We start from the raw sequence: 26736 nt of genomic DNA on the forward strand, positions 1-26736 counted from the left end.
GAGGTCAGGCTTGTCTTTCACATGTCCCTGGTGCTATGCAGAATATCAGAAAGGGAAGAGGACAGGAGGGAACATTGTCTTCATATGTGAATGTGTCTTTACCTATTCTTAAACCATGTGAAGGGATGGCGTGGTTAATGGGGAACCAATTACTTGTCTCCATAATGTGGATAACTTGTGTGTATAAGGTAGTTGTTGTGAAATTGTTAGATTACTTGTTAGATATTACTGCATGGTCGGAACTAGAAGCACAAGCATTTCGTACACTCGCATCAAATCAAATTGTTTTTGTCACATACACATGGTTAGCAGATGTTAATGTGAGTGTAGTGAAGTGCTTGTGCTTCTAGTTCCGACCATGCAGTAATATCTAACAAGTAATCTACCTTATACACACAAGTGTAAAGGAATGAATAACAATATGTACATACAAATATATATATATGGATGAGCAATGGCCGAACGGCACAGGCAAGATGCAGTAGATGGTATAGAGTACAGTTTATACATATGAGATGAGTAGGGTAGGGTATGTAAACATTATATAAAGTGGCATAGTTTAAAGTGACTAGTGATACATTTATTCCATCCAATTTTTTATTATTAAAGTGGCTAGAGATTGAGTCAGTATGTTGGCAGCAGCCACTCAATGTTAGTGAAGGCTGTTTAACAGTCTGATGGCCTTGAGATAGAAGCTGTTTTTCAGACTCTCGGTTCCGGCTTTGATGCACCTGTACTGACCTCGCCTTCTGGATGATAGCGGGGTGAACGGGCAGTGGCTCGGGTGGTTGTTGTCCTTGATGATCTTTTTGGCCTTCCTGTGACATCGGGTGGTGTAGGTGTCCTGGAGGGCAGGCAGTTTGTCCCCGGTGAGGCGTTGTGCAGACCCACTACCCTCTGGAGTGCCTTGCAGTTGAGGGCAGTGCAATTGCCGTACCAGGCGGTGATACAGCCCGACAGGATGCTCTCGATCTGTAAAAGTTTGAGTGTTTTAGATGACAAGACACATTTCTTCAACCTCCTGAGGTTGGAGAGGCGCTGTTGCACCTTCATCACCACGCTGTCTGTGTGGGTGGATCATTTCAGTTTATCTGTGATGTTTATGCCGAGGAACTTAAAACTTTCCACCTTCTCCACTACTGTCCCATCGATGTGGATAGGGGGGTGCTCCCTCTGCTGTTTCCTGAAGTCCACGATCATCTCCTTTGTTTTGTTGACGTTGAGTGTGAGGTTATTTTCCTGATACCACACTCCGAGGGCCCTCACCTTCTCCCTGTAGGCCGTCTCGTCATTGTTGGTAATCAAGCCTACCACTGTAGTGCAAACTTCATGATTGAGTTGGAGTCGTGCATGACCACGCAGTCATGGGTGAACAGGGAGTACAGGAGAGGGCTGAGAACGCACCCTTGTGGGGCCCCAGTGTAGGATTAGGATCAGCGGGGTGGAGATGTTGTTTCCTACCCTCACCACCGGGGGGGGGGGGGGGGGGGGGGGGGGGCGGGCGTCAGGATGTCCAGGACCTAGTTGCACAGGGCATGGTCGAGGCCCAGGGTCTCGAGCTTAATGATGAGTTTGGAGGGTACTGTGGTGTTAAATGCTGAGCTGTAGTCGATGAACAGCATTCTTACATGGGTATTCCTCTTGTCCAGATGGGTTAGGGCAGTGTGCAGTGTGATTGCGATTGCGTCGTCTGAGGACCTACTGGGGCGGTAGGCAAATTGGAGTGGGTCTAGAGTGTCAAGTAGGGTGGAGGTGATATGATCCTTGACTAGTCTCTCAAAGCACTTCATGATGACGGAGGTGAGTGCTACGGGGCGATAGTCATTTAGCTCAGTTACCTTAGCTTTCTTGGGAACTGGAACAATGGTGGCCCTCTTGAAGCATGTGGGAACAGCAGACTGGGATAAGGATTGATTGAATATGTCCGTAAACACACCATCCAGCTGGTCTGCGCATGCTCTGAGGACGCGGCTAGGGATGCCGTCTGGGCCGGCAGCCTTGCGAGGGTTAACACATTTAAATGCTTTACTCACGTTGGCTGCGGTGAAGAAGAGCCTGCAGGTTTTGGTGGCGGGCCTTGTCGTTGGCACTGTATTGTCCTCAAAGTGAGCAAAGAAGTTGTTTAGTTTGTCTGGGAGCAGGACATCGTGGTCCGCGACGGGGCTGGTTTTCTTTTTATAGTCCATGATTGACTGTAGACCCTGCCACATACCTCTCATGTCTGAGCCGTTGAATTGTGACTCTACTTTGTCTCTATACTGACGCATAGCTTGTTTGATTGCCTTTCGGAGGGAATAGCTACACTGTTTGTATTCAGTCATGTTTCTGGTTGCCTTGCCCTGATTTAAAAGCAGTGGTTCGCGCTTTCAGCTTTGCACGAATACTGCCATCAATCCACGGTTTCTGGTTGGGGAAGGTTTTAATAGTTGCTGTGGGTACAACATCACCGATGCACTTGCTAATAAACTCGATCAGCGTATGCGGAGCATGTCCCAGTCCACGTGATCGAAGCAATCTTGAAGCGTGGAATCAGATTGGTCGGACCAGCATTGAACAGACCTGTGCACAGGCATTTCCTGTTTTAGTTTGTCTATAGGCTGGGAGCAACAAAATGGAGTCGTGATCAGATTTTCCAAAAGGAGGGCGGGGCAGGACTTTGTATGTGTCGTGGAAGTTAGAGTAACAATGGTCCAGGATTTTTTCCGCCCGGGTAGCACATTCGATATGCTGATAAAATTTAGGGAGTCTTGTTTTCAGATTAGCCTTGTTAAAATCCCCAGCTACAATGAATGCAGACTCAGGATATGTGGTTTCCAGTTTACATAGAGTCCAAGGAAGTTCATTCTGGGTTATAATCGAAGAGAATTCTCTTGGTAAAATAATGCGGTCGACATTTGATTGTAAGGAATTCTAGGTCAGGTGAGCAAAAGGACTTGAGTTCCTGTATGTTGGTATGATCACACCACGTCTCGTTAATCATAAGGCATACGCCTTTCTTCTTACCAGAGAGATGTTTGTTTCTGTCGGCGCGATGCGTGAAGAAACCAGGTGGCTGTACCGACTCCGATAGCGTGTCTCGAGTGAACCACGTTTCCGTGAAACAAAGAACGTTACAATCTCTGATGTCTCTCTGGAAGGCAACCCTTGCTCGGATTTTGTCTACCTTGTTGTCAAGAGACTGGACGTTGGCGAGTAGTAAACTCGGGAGCTTTGCGCGATGTGCCCGTCTACGGAGCCTGACCAGAAGACCGCTTCTTCTGTCCCTCCTGCGGCGCCGTTGTTTTGGGTCGCCAGCTGGGATCCGATCCATTGTCCTGGGTGGTTGACCAAACAGAGGATCCGCTTCGGAAAAGTCGCATTCCGGGTCGTAATGTTGGTAAGTTGACATTGCTCATATATCCAATAGTTCCTCTGGCTGTATGTAATAAAACTTAATATTTCCTGCGGTAACAATGTAAGAAATAATACATAGAAAAACTAAATACTGCATAGTTTCTTGAGAACACGAAGCCATATCTGTCGGTGCCGGACAACAACATCTGCTAACCATGTGTATGTGACAAATACATTTGATTTGATTTGATTTTGAATATGGCTGAAAAAAAACTTGCTAAATAGATATTTTTTCAAATTCACTTTATGACAAAAAAATATGCACAATCGTTTGTCTCTACATTAACACATTAACATATTCCTCTCAATTGTAAATTTTTTGCTTGACTCGTTATGACGTTATAACTACATACATTTGCTTCCCCGTAATGTTTTGTCAGCCATCTTTGCTGAAGTCACCAGGGACGGGTGGCCCGCGTCAAATTCGTCATTGGAACCACTCGATCGGTCATATAAAAACCTTGGGACCCAATTGCATAATGAGTGCTATAACTCCCACTTGTGGTGGTCTGGAGCAATGAAGCCGTGACGCTGGGTAAGTCTGCGGTGTAAGCTCGCAACTTTTAAAGGAGGAACTACTGTATATTCACGTCACCAAATAATTGACTATAACACACTGTTTTGCAATGAAGGTCTACAGTAGCTTCAACAGCACTTTGTAGGGTAGCATCATGGTGTAGGCAGAGGACAGCTAGCTTCTGTCCGCCTCTGGGTACATTGACTTCATACAAAACCTAGGAGGCTTAAAGTTCTCACCCCCTTCCATAGACTTACACAGTAATAATGACAACTTCCGGAGGACGTCCTCCAACCTGTCAGAGCTTTTGCAGCATGAACTGACATGTTGTCCACCCAGGCAAAGGATCAGATAATTAATATAGTACTGAAAGCATAACCTGGCTAGCACTGCAGTGCATAAAATGCGTTGAGTAGTTGGCTCAGAGAGAGACAGTTTTGAACAAATTAATTTCTTCCAAAATTAAGGAAGAGAGTGAGAGAGCTACATTTCATAGTGTATTTTTTTCACTTTCACCTACTTAGCTAGTGTCAAATGCAGCCAGCTAGTTCAGCCTACTCTAACAGAGGGATGTTATGTTAGCTTGCTAGCTATGGCTATCCAATACTGGAACTCTTCCAAGTCAAGGTAAGCTTTTGATGTTATTAATTTATTGACCCCGGGGCTCGCGGGTGTAACTGCTAAACTGATTGCTGCTGACTACATTGTACTGCATGATTGTAGCGGGTTTACTAATACGTTAGTTGTAGGTAGTAGCTATGTTGATGATGACGTGACAATGATGTAGGCTGATGTAGGCTGTGAGAGCTTCAAGTTCCTTGGCGTCCACATCATTAACAAACTAACATGGTCCAAACACACCAAGACAGTCATGAGGTGGGCGCGACAAAACCTATTCCTCCTCAGGAAACTAAAAAGATTTGTCATGGGTCCTCAGATCCTCAAAAAGATTTACAGCTGCACCATCGAGAGCATCATGACGGGTTGCATCACTGCCTGGTTTGGCAACTGCTCGGCCTCCGGCCACAAGTCACTAAAGAGGGTAGTGTGTACGGTCCAGTACATCACTGGGGCCAAGCTTCCTGCCTTCCAGGACCTCTATACCAGGCGGTGTAAGAGGAAGGCCCTAAAAATTGTCAAAGACTCCAGCCACCCTAGTCACTGTTCTCTCTGCTACCGCATGGCAAGCGGTACCAGAGCACCAAGTCTAGGTCCAAGAGGCTTCTAAACAGCTTCTAACCCCAAGCCATTAGACTCTTGAACAGCTAATCAATTGGCTACCCAGACTATTTGCATTGCCCCCGCCCCCCCATGCTGCTACTACTCTCTGTTATTATTTATGCATAGCCACTTCAATAACTCTACCTACATGTACATAATTACCTCGACACCGGTGCCGCCACACATTGACACATTGACTCTGTACCAGTACCCCCTGTATATAGCCCCGCTATTGTTATTTACTGCTGCTCTCTATTTGTTATTCTTATCTCTTATTTTCTAAAAACTGCATTGTTGGTTAAGGGCTTGTAAGTAAGCATTTCACTGTAAGGTCTACACCTGTTGTATTTGGCGCATGTGACAAATACAATTTGATTTGATTTGTGCAGCGGTTAGCGGCCATGATATGAATGTTTAGCTTGGAACGTTTTTTATGCCTGGTCACAGATAGCTGATGTGTTGTGCACTGAAGTCCACAAACGAATGGAAAAGGTGAGAGGAGGAGAGAGCATAGATAGACGTGAGACGGAATTATCTTGCCGTGTTCAAAACAACACGGAACTTGAAAATCTCGGACTTCCGACAACAGTGCGTTCAAAACAACTGGGAACTCAGAAAGAAAACGATCTCCGACTGGGGAAAATCGATTTGAACGGTCATCCAACTCAGAATTCCTACTCGTGAACATGGGCTTGTTTCTAGAGCTTGGACTTTCCGACCTGAAGATCACTGACGTCATGATTTGACCTCATATTTTTCAGAGTTCCCAGTTGTTTGAACGCGGCATATATACAAGAAACTTTTTTGTTTGTTGTGTTTGTATGTGATCAGGGGTGTATTCATTGCGCCGATTCTTTTCTTAAACTGAAGCAAACTGAATGAAACGAGGATAAACATGCCTGAATTTGTCTAATAGAAACTCTCATTTGCAACTGTTGGACTAATGATTAGCTAGATGCATGCAAGATTGTGCAGGGCAGTATTGAATGTGTTACTGTCTGTCAACTTGATTACTCAAAATTATTTTGACCTGTGCACCTACGTTTTAAACTTTCATTCATAGGCTAGGTTGTAGCAACCTCATGATGGATACAGTGAGTATCATATACAGTTGAAGTCGGAAGTTTACATACACCTGAGCCAAATACATTTAAACTCAGTTTTTCACAATTCCTGACATTTAATCCCAGTAAAAATTCCCTGTTTTAGGTCAGTTAGGATCACCACTTTATTTTAAGAATGTGAAATGTCAGAATAATAGTAGAGAGAATTATTTATTTCAGCTTTTATTTCTTTCATCACATTCCCAGTGGGTCAGAAGTTTACATACACTCAAATAGTATTTGGTAGCATTGCCTTTAAATTTTTTTAACTTGGGTCAAACATTTCGGGTAGCCTTCCACAAGCTTCCCACAATAAGTTGGGTGAATTTTAGCCCATTCCTCCTGACAGCTGGTGTAACTGAGTCACGTGTGTAGGTCTCCTTGCTCGCACACGCTTTTTCAGTTCTGCCCACAAAGGTTCTATAGGATTTTGGTCAGGGCTTTGTGATAGCCACGCCAATACCTTGACTTTGTTGTCCTTAAGCCATTTTGCCACAACTTTGGAAGTATGCTTGGGGTCATTGTCCATTTGGAAGACCCATTTGCGACCAAGCTTTAACTTCCTGACATATGTCTTGAGATGTTGCTTCAATATATCCACATAATTTTCCTACCTCATGATGCCATCTATTTTGTGAAGTGCACCAGTCCCTACTGCAGCAAAGCACCCCCGAAACATGATGCTGCCACCCCCGTGCTTCACGGTTGGGATGGTGTTCTTCGGCTTGCAAGCGACCCCTTTTTCCTACAAATATAACGTTGGTCATTATGGCCAAACAGTTATATTTTTGTTTCATCAGACCAGAGGATGTTTCTCCAAAAAGTACGATATTTGTCCCCATGTGCAGTTGCAAACCGTAGTGTGGCTTATATATGGTGGTTTTGGAGCAGTGGCTTCTTCCTTGCTGAGGGCCTTTCGGGTTATATCGATCGTTTTACTCGTTTTACTGTGGATATAGATACTTTTGTACCTGTTTCCTCCAGCATCTTCACAAGGTCCCTTGCTGTTGTTCTGGAATTGAATTGCACTTTTCTCACCAAAGTACGTTCATCTCTAGGGGACAGAACGCGTCTCCTTCCTGAGCGGTATGACGGCTGCGTGGTCCCATGGTGTTTATACTTGCGTACTATTGTTTGTACATATGAACGTGGTACCTTCAGGCGTTTGGAAATTGCTCCCAAGGATGAACCAGACTTGTGGAGGTCTACATTTTTTTCTGAGGTCTTGGCTGATTTCTTTTGATTTTCCCATGATATCAAGCAAAGAGGCACTGAGTTTAAAGGTAGGCCTTGAAATACATCCACAGGTACACCTCCAATTGACTCAAATTATGTCAATTAGCCTATCAGAAGCTTCTAAAGCCATGACATAATTTTCTGGAATTTTAAAAGCTGTTTAAAGGCACAGTCAACTTAGTGTATGTGAACTTCTGACCCACTGGAATTGTGATACAGTGAATTATAAGTGAAATAATCTGTCTGTAAACAATTATTGAAAAAAATGACTTGTCATGCGCAAAGTAGATGTTCTAACCGACTTGCCAAAACTATAGTTTGTAAACAAGAAATTTGTGGAGTGGTTGAAAAATGAGTTTTAATGACTTCAACCTAAGTGTATGTAAACTTCCGACCTCAACTGTAGTAGCCTAAACATATCAAAGTTACATTAAACAGGGTGAATGGAACATGATTGACGGTCATAGAATATGCTGTAATAGAAATAAGGCCATGTTCACAAAAAAACTATCATCCTCCCTCATCTTAAACGGCACCGTCTGCCACTGATCAAAATGCATATTGGGTTCATTCCAAAACATGTGAGTTTTTCAGTTAATACATTGATAAGAAACGTGTTTAATATTTTCTGCCACTAATGGTGCCCTTTTCTCTCTTTGTTCACAAGAGATCCTTTTGACTCTGCATTTTTTCTTGTGCCCTTTTCAGGGAGCAAGGTCGTAAAGGAAGGGGGGGAACAGATGAGCTATGGTCTTTGGTGGCCTTTATGGCCCCTTCATATAATGAAGCACATTCCAGCTCTTGTAACCCAATGGTAGGAAGGGTGACCCTGGTTCCTGTTTGAATGTGAAATTTTAAATGTCCTCCTCGTGAGCCCTCGTCACAACACCTGTCTTCCATGGCATGGGCCTGTGCCAGGTTGTGGTGTCTGGTTGGTATTATGCTTGGGTAGTATTCCGTATACCAGTTTATTTGGAAATAGCCACAGGATGTTTTTTCTATACCATTAAAACTATTTCTTTGAAGTTTTTATATACATTTTAATATCTGTTGCTACTTTTTAAGTAAATATCTGCATTCAGCTGTGCAATATGTGACCCACCACCTGGATTCGGTCCTATGTAGCAAAATAAAAAATACTGCAAAGTTGCTTAGGAGCCAGGTAACAGGCGACTATGTCTATTGGCACCATCTTGTCCCATCTACAGTGTCTTCAGAAAGTATTCACACCCCTTGACTTTTTCTAAATGTTGTAGTGTTACAGCATGAATTTCAAATGGATACAGTTTAGATCACTGGCCTTTGTTCACACCCTCTTAATCCTTAGCCCCACCCATCTCTTTAAGGATTCATTTGTGAGGCCCTGTGCTAAACAGAGTCAGTAGTGTAGTAAACAACCAAAGATTTCAAGACTAAAAGTGGTGAAAGTAGTAGCCTACAATAAGAAAAAACTCCAGGTAAAAATACTAGTCCTTGGCATATAGCCTAATCTGACTTTGGTGCAGGTCGTGTTGTTCTTGGGTGGCGCAGTGGTCTAGGGCACTGCATCGCAGTGCTAGCTGCGCCACCAGAGTCTCTGGGTTCGCGCCCAGGCTGGGCTGGGTTCGCGCCCATGCTCTGTCGCAGCCGGCCGCAACCGGGAGGTCCGTGGGGCGACGCACAATTGGCATAGCGTCGTCCGGGTTAGGGAGGGTTTGGCCGGTAGGGATATCCTTGTCTCAGTATGTAAAAATGTAATATGTAATATGTAAAAATGTTTAAAAAATAAAAAAATGTAATAAAATGTATGCACTCTACTGTAAGTCGCTCTGGATAAGAGCGTCTGCTAAATGACTAAAATGTAAATGTAAAATGTTCTTCACATTAGTCTCTGGTAAACACACACTATATCAATAAAATCTAGGTTTATTTGTCACATGCACAGGGTATGGAAGGTGTGAACGGTACTTTCAAATAGTTACTTGCATATTTGCATAGTAGCAATATCAAAAACAGAAAGTGTCCAGATAGAAATATGTTATAATTATTTGATGACGCTTTCCCAGACACACTTGTCTAAATTGATTGGTCATGTGAAAGAAATGCTGTAACCACCCCCGGCATCTAGCTAAGTGAATGGGTCACTATTGTTTAGACATTTACACGTGTAAAATACAATAGATGGCCGTACTCACCCCCAGCCAAACCTGGCTAACTTGATGGGTCATGTAATCATCTGAAGAAGTGGAGTATTTTGTTTAAACATGTAGCTAGCTAGCTAAACAATAAAATGGCATAGTCCCACCTCATACTACTACCACTAACGCAAACTGATTGTCATAGCTGTAGTATGAATCTGCAGGTAGCTAAAGCTAACCAACTAGGTTCAATGTTAGCTAGATAGATAACATTGGGCTATAACTAGCAATGCAAATGGATTTCTGATACAAATAATATTACTACACATATTATACATGTAACATTAGCTAGCGAGCCAGCAAGCTAATGTTCACTAGCTAGCTAACAGTACGCTTTAACTTGCAATGAAAACCATATAACTTTATGAACTCGACTGCCTGTCTTTGCAATTATTATTTTTGCACTCGTTAGCATATTTAGCTAGCAGACTCCATGGAAATTGTTATTACTTGTGCTAATTTTGCTAGCATTCTGGTAATAGACGCCCAACAGGCTCTTTTGTGCCTTGTGTACTAAACCGGTAATACCGTAAATCCCGGGATGAGAGAAGGATGGTATGATGATATGAACATCTGGATACTGCACAACCCTAGTTGGTGTCAGTCTCAGTGTGCCACTTTGGTTCCTGCCACCCTGTTCCCACTGCAGCAGTCTCCCAGCAATCTTCCAGCCAACAGGGCGATCCTCATTCATTACCGTCCCAAACCAATTCCAGAATTTCCTGGCATGGTGCTCTGCCAGGCTGTGGTGTCTAGTGTCTCTCTCAGTGTGCCTCTATCCCTCACCGCAGCAGTCCTTCAGCAAACAGGGCATTCCTCAAACTGGTTATCCCTGTCCCAAACTCCAACCCAGACATAGAAGGCTTAGCCTAATGAATGGAGCGTTCCAGTTCGTTCTAGAAGGAGCTTGATAGTCTGCAGCCTGACAGAAATAAATGAGGAGGCAATGTCCCTATCCAGTTCAATGGACCATGAAAAAGATAGCCACCTTTGGTTTTGTACAGGCAAACAGTAGGACCTCAGGTTGGCTTGTGACCTCCTGAGAGCTACGGCTTCAATTTATGCAGAACTACACACAGAGAGAGCTGCTGAGTCTGGTCTGGGCACTCAAGGCTAGAGAGGGGGATGGAGACAAGTGTACAGGACGTTTTGAAAGAGAGGGAAAGTGAGAGCCAGGTGGGGAGGCGGAGAGAGGGAGAGTTGCAGAAAGTGAAAAAAAAAACAGGAAGAGGTGGACATGGTTGTTAAAAGGAAACATTGAGAAACTAAGATACGGTACTCTGTGGTGGGCAGAGATGTGAAGACAGGAGTGTGGAGAGAGAGATTCTAGGTTCCTTTCCTTCACTCTTCCCCCTCTCTCTCTCTCTCTTCTCTCTCTCCCTCTACTCCCCCCTCTCTCTTTCTCTATATCTCTCTCCCTCCTCCTGTCCCTTCAACCAGTTTGCATGAATGCCTCAGCCATTCCCTGGAGAGGGGAGAGTCATTTCAAATATTCTCGTGATTAGGACAAGTTCTTCACATACTGTATGAGCAACACTATAAAAAGACTTAACCGAAGAAAAAAAAAACACTGACGCAAGAGTTTATATCTGCAACTATTTTTGAGAATTCTAGTTGTTCTTCTACTCTCCCACTCCGGCCTACTCCCCACTGACAGTGTTTGGGTGAGTGAATTCCAGATTTCAGAACTGTTACTGGAAACTTGAGTCCTTTTGATCTAGTGTTTTTACAAAGAAAAGTGTGCCAAATGTTCAAACAAATTGTATGATTGACTGTATTTTTGGGGGGACGATGGATGTCTTGCCAACTTTTTTGGTCATTGTCATGCCAAACCAAACATAGATGGCAAGACAATTCAAAGAGATCTCGTTCCTAGCTATAGATTTCTGGCTTCAGTAGGCTGAAACATGATGAATGAGTCAATTTATATTTTCCAAATTCAAATGTCCCAAACCCCAGGACAGTATGTGTGTGCGATCCCTGTGGGATTTGAACTTACAAACCCATTTGAAGTATCTCTTCTACAGGACTGAGATTCTCCACAAACCTCAGAGTTTTTTTATGAGGCTAACTGCTCACTGTCTCTCTAGATTCCTGTGTCTGTTGCTAGCACCGTGGAATGGGAGATATGTGATAAGAAATCCTTTAGCATCAGCCCTGGAATGGATACCTGAGATATTCCAAGATCTCTGGCTTCTGTCTGTCTGGATTGTGGAATGCCATGTGCTTCTTACTGTACTGTACATCACAGAAAGGGGAATGTAGAAGAGATTCCATTCCAAAATAGAACTGTTATGTCTTCACTTCACTCATTCATCCCTATCAAACTATTAGACTTCGACTTCCGTCTGTCTTTGCTCATCTTCTCCACTGTGCCCCAGCTCTGCTGAATGTCATTTATCTCAGTCAACATTTTGCTCCGCAAGTGTTGTGTTTTGGTATTACTTTAATCATCTAATGAATATTACAGCATTCCTGACTCATCTTTTCCATTCACCAGGTGATAGCCAGGAGGAAAGAGGCCTCTGGGAAGGTAAAGGTGCTGCTCCACTGGACTCCAGAGGACATGTAAGTAGTATAGACTATCTTGGACACCCTAATTGACTCTGAAGGGAGTATTATGGTCTATTCAATTTGTCTTTGTGTAACCAGGAGAGTTCACTTAGCCACAGCCCTGGCTGTTTTCGAGGGATCCATAAATACATCACATTGAATAAATCACAAAAATTCACGATAAAGCAACATAAGAAATTGTTTGATGGGCAGGCGATGGTGTTTGTGTGTGTTTGTATCTGTTGCTGATGTTTTTATGCATGTCTTTTCCATCCTCCTCCATACTACAACAAGTTGGCAACTCCTCACTGGGAGATTCTGGGTTCAAGCCCAGGCTCTGTCGCAGCCGGCCGCGACCGGGAGGCCCATGGGGCGGCGCACAATTGGCCCAGCGTTGTCCGGGTTAGGGTGTGTTTGGCCGGCAGGGATATCCTTGTCTCATCGCGCACTAGCGACTCCTGTGCCGGGCGCATTGCACACTTACCAGGTCGCCAGGTGTACGGTGTTTCCTCCGACAGCGGCTGGCTTCCGGGTTAGATGTGCATTGTGTCAAGAAGCAGTGCGGCTAGGTTGGGTTGTGTTTCGGAGGATGCATGGCTCTCGACCTTCGCCTCTCCCGAGTCCGTGCGGGAGTTGCAGCGATGAGCCAAGACTGTAACTACTACCAATTGGATACCACGAAATTGGGGAGAATTTTAAAAATAAAAGAAATGTTCATTCAAACAGTGCATGATTACTGAATTACACATCACAAAGATTCAACCAAGACTTCGACCAAACTTTTTGAATGTGCTGCCTGGTCTGCATACCCATTGTTGCAGACTGGTTGCTGTTTGAATACTTCTTGATAATAATACTTTTAAAAAGGTATTTGTGAACCAAAAAACCAAATGTGACCAGCTACATTTTTTTCACTGGCACTCTAGCGACCAATTTGAGACCCAAGTTAAAGGGTCTCAAATGCGAGTGTTTTGGTCACAGTTTTGAGTCCTGTCTTGGTCTCTCCACTGAAAGAGAAATAGAGTCCACAATCAGTCAATGCCATCACTCAGTGGTCTGCTTGAAAATCCAGCTAGTCCCAGAACCCCAGCCTGACACCTTTTAGAGGCATAGTTGGAATAGTTCTAAACCTCGCTCTGTAAGTCTGCCTCCTCTCCCCATGCATCCGGTTGGCTCTTGTCAGTCCAGTACAACCAAAACAAATTTGGGTTTCTGTCTTTCTCACAATCTTTCTAATAGTGACTTAAAAGTGTGGCAACCCATCTCAGCCCTGGCCAATCAATTCCAGGCCAGTACTGCTGTGTTGTTAAACTAAACTAGATTGGTGGTGCTCTGTATTGGACTGTGCTGTATTGTTAATGAGATAGGTCTACTTGAACAGTGACATGGTGAACCACAGCAGGACAGGCCTGTAGCCTTGGGGAGGTGAACTCTGTCCTCTGACTCCGTCTGTGCCTCTGAGTGACTGAACCTCCATTGAAGGGACTGCCCTGCCTTCACCCTGCCACTCTGTGTAAGGGAGCGACGCAGGAGATGAGAAGCAGGTACAGGGAGTGAAGGTTTACTAGCTGACGGACATGAAACGGAACAGTGTCTGGACAGGAACACATAACAAACACAATACAGTATAATGCGGACACAGGGAACACAACCATGGAACAGACAGATTTACAGGGGGTAATCAACAAAGTGAAGGAGTCCAGGTGAGTCCAATGAGCGCAGCTGCGCGTAGTGTTGGTAACATGCGTGTATGATGACGGGTAGCCTGGTGCCTTCGAGCGCCAGGGAGGGGGAGCGGGAGCAGGCGTAACACTCTGAAGAGTTTCACAGAGAGAGAGATGGAGAGACAGAGGCAGGGAAGAAAGTGAGAGAGATGTAGTGAGGGAACAAGAGAGCCAGACAGATGAGAGGGGGAGCTAGCAAGTGAAGGTCCAGAGAGATTGAGGGGGATAGGACTGAAGGAGAAAGAGGGAGCAGAAAGAGAGATGGAGATGGAAGGAGAGGAGACGGAGTGGGAGGCCAGAGGAGGGCAAGAGGCGGGATGATTTAATATGAAGTATTGTAACTGACAGCTTCCGATACAGTATCTACCCTTCTCCCTCTAGCTCTTTCGTCTGATTCATCTGGAAATAGATGGAGAGAGATCAAGAGAGAGAGATGGAATAGTTGAGAGGGAGGAGATATCACTTACTGAGACTTTTACTGATGGGGTAGAAGTGAGAGAGGGTGGCCATATTAGATCGGCATAATCTTCAGTCCATTCTGGGAGTGTGAGTGGATCTATTACTGAACTGTAGTAATGTACCCTCACTGGATCTGTAGGGGACGGTGTTAATGTGTTTGTGTGTTCATGTCGCTTTCAGGGAAAAGTTTGACTTCATGTTTGTTTCAAATCAAATTTTATTAGTCACTTGCGCCCGAATACAACCTTACAGTGAAATGCTTACTTACGAGCCCCTAAACAACAATGCAGGAGAAAAAAAACATATGAATAAGAAATAAAAGTAACAAGTAATTAAAGAGCAGCAGTAAAATAACAATAGTGAGACTATATACATGAAGGTAGAGTTATTGAAGTGACTATGCATAGATGATAACAACAGAGATTAGCAGCGGTGTAAAAGAGGGGGAGAGGGTGTGTGTGGGGGGGCAAAGCAAATAGAAGCTATTTAGAAGTCTCTTGAACCTAGACTTGGTGCTCCGGTACCGGAGAGAACAACAGCAGAGAGAACAGTGACTAGGGTGGCTTGAGTCTTTGACAATTTTTAGGGCCTTCCTCTGACACCACATGGTATAGAGGTCCTGGATGGCAGGAAGCTTGGCCCCAGTGATGTACTGGGCCGTTCGCACTACCCTCTGTAGTGACTTGCGGTCGAAGGCCGAGCAGTTGACATACCAGGCAGTGATGCAACCAGTCAGGATGCTCTCGATGGTGCAGCTGTAGAACCTTTTGAGGATCCGAGGACCCATGACAAATCTTTTCAGTCTCCTCTAGGTTTTGTAGTGCCCTCTTCACGACTGTCTTGGTGTGTTTGGACCATTCTAGTTTGTTGGTGATGTGGACACGAAGGAACTTGAAGCTCTCAACCTGCTCCACTATAGCCCCGTCGATGAGAATGGGGGCGTGCTCGGTCCTCCTTTGCCTGTAGTCCACAATCATCTCCTTAGTCTTGGTTACGTTGAGGGATAGTTTGTTGTTCTGGCACCACCCGGCCAGGTCTCTGACCTCCCTGAAGACTGTCTTGTCGTTGTCGGTGATCAGGCCTACCACTGTTGTGTCGTCTGCAAACTTAATGATGGTGTTGGAGTCATGCCTGGCCATGCAGTCATGGGTGAACATATGTGTTGCTACCTACCCTCACCACCTGGGGGCGGCCCGTCAGGAAGTCCAGGATCCAGTTGCAGATAGAGGTGTTTAGTCCCTGGATCCTTAGCTTAGTGATGAGCTTTGAGGGTACTATGGTGTTGAACGCTGAGCTGTAGTCAATGAATAGCATTCTCACATAGGTGTTCCTTTTGTTCAGGTGGGAAAGGGCAGTGTGGAGTGCAATTGAGATTGCATCATCTGTGAATCTGTTTGGGCGGTAAGCAAATTGGAGTGGGTCTAGGGTTTCTGGGATAATGGTGTTGTTGTGAGCCATTACCAGCCTTTCAAAGCACTTCATGGCTACAGACGTCTGTAGTCATTTAGGCAGGTTGCCTTCGTGTTCATGGGCACAGGGACTATGGTTGTCTGCTTGAAACATGTTGGTATTACACACTCAATCAGGGACATGTTGAAAATGTCAGTGAAGACACTTGCCAGTTGGTCAGCACATGCCCGGAGCACACGTCCTGGTTATCCGTCTGGCCCCGCAGCCTTGTGAATGTTGACCTGTTTAAAGGTCTTACTCACGTCGGCTATGGAGAGCGTGATCACACAGTCATCCGGAACAACTGATGCTCTCATGCATGCCTTAGTGTTGCTTGCCTCGAAGCGATTTAGCTCGTCTGGTAGGATCGTGTCACTGGGCAGCTCGCGGCTGTACTTCCCTTTGTAGTCTGTAATAGTTTGCAAGCCCTGCCACATAAGACGAGCGTCGGAGCCGGTGTAGTACGATTCAATCTTAGCCCTGTATTGACGCTTTGCCTGTTTGATGGTTCGTCGGAGGGCATAGCATGATTTCTTTTAAGCTTCCGGATTTCTTTTAAGCTTCCGGGTTAGAGTCCCGCACCTTGAAAGCGGTAGCTCTATCCTTTAGCTCAGAGCGAATATTGCCTGTAATCCATGGCTTCTGGTTGGGGTATGTACATACAGTCACTGTGGGGACGACGTCCTCGATGCACTTATTGATAAAGCCAGTGACTGATGTGTTGTACTCCTCAATGCCATCGGAAAAATCCCGGAACATGTTCCAGTCTTTGATAGCAAAACAGTCCTGTAGTTTAGCATCTGCTTCATCTGACCACTTTTTTATAGACCGAGTCAGTTTGCTTCCTGCTTTAATTTTTGCTTGTAAGCAGGAATCAGGAGGATAGAATTGTTGTCGGATTTACCAAATGGAGGGCGAGGGAGAGCTTTGTACGCACCTCTGTGTGTGGAGTACAGATGATCTAGAATTGTTTTCCCTCTGGTTGTACATTTAACATGTTGATAGAAATTAGGTAGAACTGATTTAAGTTTCCCTGCATTAAAATTTCCGTCCACTAGGAGCGCCGCGTCTGGGTGAGCGGTTTCCTGTTTGCTTATTTCCTTATACAACTGACTAAATGCGGTCTTAGTGGCAGTAAATAAACAGCCACAAAAAGTATAGCTGAAAACTCTCTAGGCAAGTAGTGTGGTCTGCAATTTATCACAAGATCCTCTACTTCAGGCGAGCAAAATCTAGAGACTTCCTTAGATATCGTGCACCAGCTGTTGTTTACAAATATGCACAGACCCCCCCCCCCCTCGTCTTACCGGAGTGTGCTGTTCTATCTTGGTGCAGCGTATATCCCGGTGCAGCGTATATCATGTCATCATTCAGCCACGATTCCATGAAACATAAGATATTACAGTTTATGTCCCGTTGGTAGGATATTCGTGATCGTACCTCATCTAATTTATTGTCCAATGATTGCACGTTGGCGAGAAATATTGACAGTAACGGCAGCTTTCCCACTCGCCTTCTGCGGATCCTTACAAGGCATCCTGCTCTGTGTCCTCTGTACCTGCGTCTCTTCCTCTTGCAAATAACTGGGATGTTGGCCTTGTCGGGTGTTCGGAGAATGTCCTGTGCATCCTGCTTGTTGAAAAAAAAAAACTTTGTCTAATCCGAGGTGAGTGATCGCTGTCCTGATATCCAGAAGCTCTTGTTTGCCGTAAGATAAGGTTGCAGAAACATTATGTACAAAATAAGTTACAAATAATGAGAGAAAAAAATACATAATAGCATAATTGGTTGGGCGCCCGTAAAACTGCTGCCATTTCTTCCGGCGCCATCTTACATTTTACCACAGGTGGACTCCAATCAAGTTGATCTCAAGGATGATCAATGGAAACAGAATTTTGGTATTGGTGTTTTTTATTTGTAATACATTTGTAAAAATGTCTAAAAACCTGTTTTTCGCTTCATTATTATGGGGTATTGTGTGTAGATTGATGAGGAAATCTATTGAATACATTTTAGAATAAGGCTGTAACGTAACAAAATGTTGAAAAAGTCAAGGGGTCTGAATACCTTCTGAATGCACTGTACTTTGTATCCCTCATTTACTAAAGTGTTTCCTTTATTTTAGGAGTTCCCTGTAAAATGGATGGAGAGGTATCGCTTTAGTCGCAACAAAATGGAATATGATGTTGCGGATAAAGGTAGCAATGATACAATTTTATGTGTACAACATCTAAAGACCTTCTTTGCAGTTATCAAAAGGACGTATTTGGGTGTTTTTGAAGCCTTTGTTCATGTTTTTTCAGGGCCCCCATATTACACAATAAGGATGAAGAATTGATTTGCTTTGGGTATGTTTCTCGAAAACAATTGAAGTAACAAAAAAGGTGTGTGGACCTTTCTGTGACATTCCATTCACATCAAAAATAGAGATTTGGTTTTAAAAAATAACTTATCCTTTAAAATCCTGGATGGGCATCACCCAGCAGAGCTGGGGTCAACATGTCAGGGAGGCTAGCATGTCACAGACATGGGTCCTCTGTCTCCAAGATCTCACGTCGAGCTATGTACGATTCACTTAGTATAAAGCTAGTTGTGTATTCTTTGTCTTCAGGAACTGTCCAACTGGCAACAGCTCTGGTGGACATTCCCCACCTTTGTTTTTACACTGCTGCTACTCGCTGTTTATTATCTATGTATAGTCACTTTACCCCTACCTACATGTACAAATGACCTCAACTAACCTGTACTCCCTCACATTGACTCAGTGCCGGTAACCCCTGTATATAGCCTCGTTATTGATATGCCATTTTAGTGTTACTTTTATTTTATTTAGTAAATATTTTATGAACTGCATTGTTGGTTAAGGGCTTGTAAGTAATCATAATCCTTATATAAATAGGCCCTTTTAATTTTGCCATTCCAAATAAAATGAAAATGTTTTGCTCATATAATTTAAAAACAGGTTGCTAGGTGTAGGCAAGACCATAAGCATATAGGTAAACCGGGATATGACTAAAGTGTAAATCAGGGTTATTTTTCCGCAAATAGACTGGTATTTTCCTTTCCATGGTAGCAAAATCTTTTCATTTTTGCTAACTTTTTATACAAATGTATTGGATTGAGAATGTCTTTCTTTCGGGATATGTATACAGAGTATGTCCACATAACAGTCAGACCATTTTATTGGTCAACTACACAGTAATGTTAAAATTGTATTTGTTAGTGATCAAATATGTAATATTGTACACTTATCATAATTTGGTTGTAATTCAGAGAAGTTAGAAAATGTATCTAGTCCTTCTATGAGGCTGTGGAGGGATCCAAATTGTGGGTTTAAAAGAAAACATCAATCATCAGCATACAATGACATCTTTGTTTTAAAGCCCTGGATTTCTAACCCCTTGATGTTATTTTTGGATATGATTTTAACAGCTAACATTTCGATGGCAATAATAAATAGATATGCCGATAGTGGACAACCTTGTTTTACTTTCCTCTTGACAGTTTAAAACTTTCTGGGAATTAGCCATTATTTACTATTTTACACCTAGGGTTACTATACATAACTTTAACCCATTTTATAAGAGATTCTCCGAAATGTTTATATTCCAGGCATTTATGTATCCTGGAAGGATATTGACCTCATTCCGTCAGTAGAGGATGCTTGGTAATTCTTTAAAAGTGCTTTCCTCACCATCTTAAATAAGCATGCCCCATTAAAAAAATTCAGAACTAAGAACAGATATAGCCCTTGGTTCACTCCAGACGTGACTGACCTAGACCAGCACAAAAACATCCTGTGGCATACTGCATTAGCATTGAATAGCCCCTGCGATATGCAACTTTTCAGGGAAGTTAGGAACCAATATACACAGGCAGTTAGGAAAGAAAAGGCTAGCTTTCTGCGACACTGTAAAGTCCATGGAGAATAAGAGCACCTCCTCCCAGCTGCCCACTGCACTGAGGCTAGGAAACACTGTCACCACCGATAAATCCACAATAATCGAGAATTTCAATAAGCATTTTTCTACGGCTGGCCGTGCTTTCCACCCTACACCGGTCAACAGCTCTGCACCCCCCACAGCAACTTGCCCAAGCCTCCCCCATTTCTCCTTCACCCAAATCCAGATAGCTGATGTTCAGAAATTCTGAAAGAGCCCCTACAAATCAGCTCGGCTAGACAACCTGGACCCTCTCTTTCTAAAATTATCTGCTGCAATTGTTGCAACCTCTATTACTAGCCTGTTCAACCTCTCTTTTGTATCGTCTGAGATCCCTAAAGATTGGAAAGCTGCCGCGGTCATCCCCCTCTTCAAAGGGGGAGACACTCTAGACCCAAACTGTTACAGCTTTATATCCGTCCTGCCATGTGTCATGACGTTGGCCTGGGGGTAGGTTTATGACAGTCATAAATACCTCTAGGGAGAGGGAGAGGGAAAAAGTCCCTCTCCCTACTATAACTGATGTGACATAAGAAAACCCCTTGGTTAACATAGAGATTCTGGGAACATCAGAATTGGGGGGGAAATGAACTATATTCTGGTAATCCGACCAACTGAACATATGCGGTGGTACTTAAGGTATATTATGTCAGTTCGGTTGCCCTCTGACACATTCTCATCAATGATAGAATGACATAAACTCTACTGTGGAAAGTCTAAACGTCAGAGGTATCGGATTCACATGGAATTGTTGTTTAATTCAAATGTTTGAATATGAAATTATTTGTGAAGAGATGAAATTTAATTTTAGCTTCCAAACGAGAGATTTGGGTTTTCATAAGTTTGGCTTCTGCTCAACCAGGGGCCCGCCCCTGTGAAGAGACATGGGTTATAAACTTTTCAGACACACCCCTCTCCCTCCACTATAAAAGCCATTGACAAAAATATAACTTCCTGTTCCGGGGACATTAGGATGACGGTCCGATGTCAGAATGGTTCAGATAATAACTACAGAACTAAGCCAACATCAGCATGGACTTTGGTTGTGAATGGTAGGAACTTTGAACTCGTATTCACTACAGAAGTGATACCTCCTAGCCGTTGAGTTAGCAACAGTTGCTACAAACGCAGGTTAGGAAGGACAGTCAGAGTATCCCGTCTACTACACAACGTTGCTACAACTTATCCAGTGACCACCAGAGACATTCTTCAAAGGACAGAGGACTCGGTTTGGCAACACGGCCCATCTACCACCAACCTACTGAAGCGCAGCTCAGAGTAAATATTTATTGCATTTTCCTTTTCTAAATGGGCGGTAATTTAGAATGCATAAGATACTGTATTTACGATAGTACAGCTTCGCCTATGTTCCAGTCTCCCGCTCTTTCACTAAAATCCCGCCCCTTTTCTTTGTGTAACAAGCTGTCATATCTGTTCCGCCCGCTAGGGACGTTTTCCTTTATGACAGCAATTTGAAATCAAGTTATGATTTAATTGTGTATGTGTGATTCTGTGTGATTAGTTAGGTATTTAGTAAATAAATAATTAAACCCAATTTTGTATTGCTGATTCAACTTGTTAGCCAGGATTCTTGCAGATAACCAAGGATTTACCACTTTCAGATGAGACTGAATAAAATGACGATTAATGTGACTGCTATGGATGTAAAATATTACTAAATCTTTAAGAGTTTATTCGGAAGATAACAGCTCTATAAATATTATTTCGTGGTGTCCCTCTCTAGTTAATTACATTTACATGATTAGTTCAATCAGGTAATATTAATTACGGAGAAATTATTTTATAGAATAGCATGTCATAGCAATTCATCTGGCATAGCCAAAGACACGACACATGCCTTTCTAAAGTCTTCGAAAGCCAAGTTAACAAACAGATCACCGACCATTTTGAATTCCACCGTACCTTCTCCGCAATGCAATCTGGTTTCCGAGGTGGCTCAAGGTACAAAACGATATCATAACCGCCATCAATAAAAGACAATACTGTGCAGCCGTCTTCAGCGACCTGGCCAAGGCTTTCGACTCTGTCAATCTCCACATTCTTATCGGCAGACTCAACAGCCTTGGTTTCTCAAATGTCTGCCTCGCCTGGTTCACTAACTACTTCTCAGATAGAGTTCAGTTTGTCCGGACCTCTGGCAGTCTCTATGGGGGTCCCACAGGGTTCAATTCTCGGGCCGACTATTTTCTCTGTATATATCAACGATGTCGCTCTTGCTGCTGGTGATTCCCTGATCCACCTCTACGCAGACGACACCGTTCTGTATAATTCTGGCCCCCCTTTGGACACTGTGTTAACAAACCTCCAGATGAGCTTCAATGCCATAAAACACTCCTTCCGTGGCCTCCAACTGCTCTTAAATGCAAGTAAAACTAAATGCATGCTCTTCAACCGATCGCTGCCCGCACCCACCCGCCTGTCAAGCATCACTACTCTGGACGGTTCTGACTTAGAATACGTAGACAACTACAAATACCTGGGTGTCTGGTTAGACTGTAAACTCTCCTTCCAGACTCATTAAGCATCTCCAATCCAAAATGTAATCTAGAATCGGCTTCCTATTTCGCAACAAAGCGTCCTTCACTCATGCTGCCAAAGATACCCTCGTAAAACGGACTATCCTACCGATACTTGACTTCGGCGATGTCATTTACAAAATAGCCTCCAACACTACTCAGCAAATTGGATGCAGTCCATCACAGTGTCATCTGTTTTGTCACCAAAGCCCCATATACTACCCACCACTACGACCTGTATGCTCTCGCTGGCTGGCCCTCGCTTCATATTTGTCACCAAACCAACTGGTTCCAGGTCATCTATAAGTCTTCGCTAGGTAAAGCCCCGCCTTATCTCAGAACACTGGTCACCACAGCAGCACCCACCGGTACTACGCACTCCAGCAGGTATATTTCACTGACCATCCCCAAAGCCAACTCCTCCTTTGGCCGCCTTTCCTTCCAGTTCTCTGCTGCCAATGACTGGGACGAATTGCAAAAATCACTGAAGCTGGAGTCTTATATCTCCCTCACTAACTTTAAGCATCAGCTGTCAGAGCAGCTTACCGATCATTGCGCCTGTACACAGCCCATCTGTAAATAGCCCACCCAACTACCTCATCCCCATGTTGTTATTTATTTTTTCTCCTTTGCACCCCACCTCTACTTGCACATTAATCTTCTGCACATCTATCACTCCAGTGTTTAATTGCTAAATTGTAATTATTTCGCCACTATGGCCTATTCATTGCCATACCTCCCTAATCTTACTACATTTGCACACATTGTATATAGATTTTTCTATTGTGTTTTTGACTGTACGTTTGTTTATCCCATGTGTAACTCTGTGTTGTTTTTGTCACACTGCTTTGCTTTATCTTGGCCAGGTCACAGTTGTAAATGAGAACTTTTTCTCAACTGGCCTGCCAGGTTAAATAAAGGTAAAATAAATAAATAAATGAAAATATATAAACTCCAGTCATACTTGATGTTTCATAATGTTCTGATGTTTCCAGTACTTGTCTTATATTATCTCCAATGTATCGTCCATGTAAAAACATGGATGAATAATATCCGATAATACCTTTTAAATTCTATGCGCTATGCATTTTGCTAGAATTTTTGAATCACAACACTGAAACGTAAGAGGCCTCCAATTTTTTAAAAGGACTGGATCTTTATATTTCGCACTTGTATCCTGTTTCAGTAATAATTACATCCAATCTTCTTGTTGCGTGTCAGATAATCTACCATTGATATAGGAGTGGTTAAAACATGTAATAATGGTCCTCTGAGTATCTCATAAAAGGTTTGGTATACCTCCTGGTATGCCATCCAGTCCTGGAGTTTTCCCAGACTTAAAGGCTTTAATTGCATCAAGAAGTTCCTCCTCTGTAATTTGGCCTTCACACAAGTCTTTCTGTACAGCTGTTAATTTGACATTATCTATAGAAAGAAAATCCATACAATTATCTTCGGTTAGTGGAGATCCCCCCCTCCCATCGTCTCTTGCCAACTCTCCCTTCCCCTTTGCACCGATATATTGTTCCTCCTCCTCTTACCTGCTTACCATCTATCACCCCTTCTCTCCTTCTCCCCTCTCTCTCTTTTTCTCCGACCACATGTTCTAACAAAGCCCATGCTCTGACCACATGTTCTGTCTCTCTCCCTCTGTGTTTGTGTGTCGTCCTGCAGCCTGCCTGATGTGTGGGTGAACGAGACGGAGCGTTCTCAGCTGAAGACTAAAGTGGTTCACTTATCCCAGCTACCACAGGACACCGCTATGCTACTAGACCCCAACATCTACAGGTCAGTGTGCGTGCGTGCGCTGATCAATAAGTTGTGATCACAATAAAATCTGGATGCCCCCAAAATAAAGTACACTTCATGGCCAAAAGCATGTGGACTCCCCTCCAATTGAGTGGATTCGGCTCTTTCAGCCACACCCGTTGCTGACAGGTGTATAAAATCGAACACACAGCCATTCAATCTCCATAGACAAACATTGGCAGTAGAATGGCCCATACGTAAGAGCTCAGTGACTTTCAACGGGGCACCGTCATAGGATGCCAACTTTCCAACAAGTCAGTTCGTCAAATCTCTGCCCTGCTAGAGCTGTTCCGGTCAACTGTAAGGGCTGTTATTGTGAAGTGGAAACATCTAAGAGCAACAACGGCTCAGCCGCAAAGTGGTAGGCCACACAAGCTCACAGAACGGGACCGCGAGTGCTGAAGCGAATAGCGCGTAAAAATCGTCTGTTCTCAGTTGCAACACACACTACAAAGTTCCAAACTGCCTCTGGAAGCAACGTCAACACAATAACTGTTCGTCGGGAGAATCATGAAATTGGTTTCCATGGCCGTACACAAGCCTAAGATCACCATGCGCAATGCCAAGCGTCAGCTGGAGTGGTGTAAAGCTCGGCGCCATTGGACTCTGGAGCAGTGGAAACGCATTCTCTGGAGTCATGAACTACGCTTCACTATCTGGGGAAGGCCTTTTGCTGTTTCAGCCCGTGGAGGCTGCTGAGGGGAGGGTGGCTCATAATGGCTGGAATGGAGTGGTATCAACCACATGGAAACCACGTCTTTGATTTGTTTGATACCATTCCATTTACTCCATTCAGGTCATTATTATGAGCCGTCCTCCACTCAGCAGCCTCCACTGGTTTCAGCATGACAATGCCCCTGTGCACAAAGCGAGGTCCATATAGAAAAGTTTTTTCCGAAATCGGTGTGGAAGAACTTGACTGGCCTGCCCAGAGCCCTGACCTCAACCCCATAGAACACATTTGGGATGAATTGGAACGCCGACTGCCAGCCAGGCCTAATCGCCCAACATCAGTGCCCGACCTCACTAATACTCGTGTGGCTGAATGGAAGCAAGTCCCTGCAGCAATATTCCATCATCTAGTGGAAAGCCTTACCAGAAAAATGGCTGTTATAGCAGCAATGGGGGGATCAACTCCATATTAATGCACAGGATTTTGGAATGAGATGTTCAACGAGCGTACTACTTTTGGCCATGTAGTGCCTTAATACCATAAGCTCTGAGTGGCCAAAGATGCGCCCCTGTCCGTGATCTGTGCCATCCCTCTGCACATTACTGCTACCCACAAGGTGGCGCCAACCCTTGACTTCCCCTCTAGAAAACCAGGTCGCGAAGAGATCAACATCCGACGAGCTTCTCCTTCACGTCTCTATGGATTAAAATGACCATTATTGAGCCTCTTCACATTCACACCACTCACCAAGAACAAAATGATGTCAAGCCCAAAAAGAGAAGTGGTAATGAAACTGCCATTTCCCATGTGAGATGTGTGTTCTTCATCTATCACCCCTGTGTGTTTCATTTCATTTCATTACAGTACAACGGTTTGATTTGTCTGATCTTAGCTAGCTACATAGCCGTCTTTGTATCAAAGATAATTGTGTAGTTTAGAGTAATTATCGAGGTTAGTTAGCCAGCTATTTTCGCACTTCTAACGTAGTCAACACTGCTAGCTAGCCAGCTAGCCAACTTCTACCGAAGTTGCTATTCTACTGAATAGCAGCACTGTAGAAACTATTACATTACAACGGAACGACTTGATTAGTGTAGTGTTAGCTAGCTACATAGTTGTCTTTGCTGTCTTTGTATCTAAGATAATTGTGTAGTTTAGAGTAACTATCGAGGTTAGCTAGCCAGCTATTTTCGTCCGCCGCGCCACCGTTCTCCTACCTAGTCAACACTGCTAGCCAGCCAGCTAGCCAACTTCTACCGAATAGCAGCACTGTAGAAACTATTACATTACAACGGAACGACTTGATTAGTGTAGTGTTAGCTAGCTACATAGTTGTCTTTGCTGTCTTTGTATCTAAGATAATTGTGTAGTTTAGAGTAATTATCGAGGTTACCTAGCCAGTTATCGAGGTTACCTAGCCAGCTACACTTTCAAACAAAGTCAACAACGCAGCCACTGCTAGCTAGCCTACTTCACCAGTCAGCAGTACTGTATCATTTTAGTCAATAAGATTTTTGCAACGTAAGCTTAACTTTCTGAACATTCGAGACGTGTAGTCCACTTGTCATTCCAATCTCCTTTGCATTAGCGTAGCCTCTTCTGTAGCCTGTCAACTATGTGTCTGTCTATCCCTGTTCTCTCCTCTCTGCACAGACCATACAAACGCTTCACACCGCGTGGCCGCGGCCACCCTAACCTGGTGGTCCCAGCGCGCACGACCCACGTGGAGTTCCAGGTCTCCGGCAGCCTCTGGAACTGCCGATCTGCGGCCAACAAGGCAGAGTTCATCTCAGCCTATGCTTCCCTCCAGTCCCTCGACTTCTTGGCACTGACGGAAACATGGATTACCACAGATAACACTGCTACTCCTACTGCTCTCTCCTCGTCTGCCCACGTGTTCTCGCACACCCCGAGAGCTTCTGGTCAGCGGGGTGGTGGCACTGG

The 26736-nt window shown here is 44.0% G+C and overlaps 1 protein-coding gene across 2 annotated transcripts in view; it reads left to right on the forward strand.

Moving 5' to 3' along the window:
* The window catches only part of LOC120054211 (zinc finger protein aebp2-like), a 60457-nt gene that overhangs the window by 29193 nt on the left and 4528 nt on the right, over nt 1-26736 (forward strand). For both annotated transcript variants that reach the window (XM_039001672.1, XM_039001674.1), the window contains exons 6-7: nt 12148-12215; nt 23985-24098. In XM_039001672.1, coding sequence (XP_038857600.1) covers nt 12148-12215; nt 23985-24098 — 182 coding nt within the window. The remainder of the gene's footprint in view (nt 1-12147; nt 12216-23984; nt 24099-26736) is intronic.

The sequence above is a fragment of the Salvelinus namaycush genome, chromosome 9, assembly GCF_016432855.1.
Source record: "Salvelinus namaycush isolate Seneca chromosome 9, SaNama_1.0, whole genome shotgun sequence".
Classification (NCBI taxonomy): domain Eukaryota; kingdom Metazoa; phylum Chordata; class Actinopteri; order Salmoniformes; family Salmonidae; genus Salvelinus; species Salvelinus namaycush.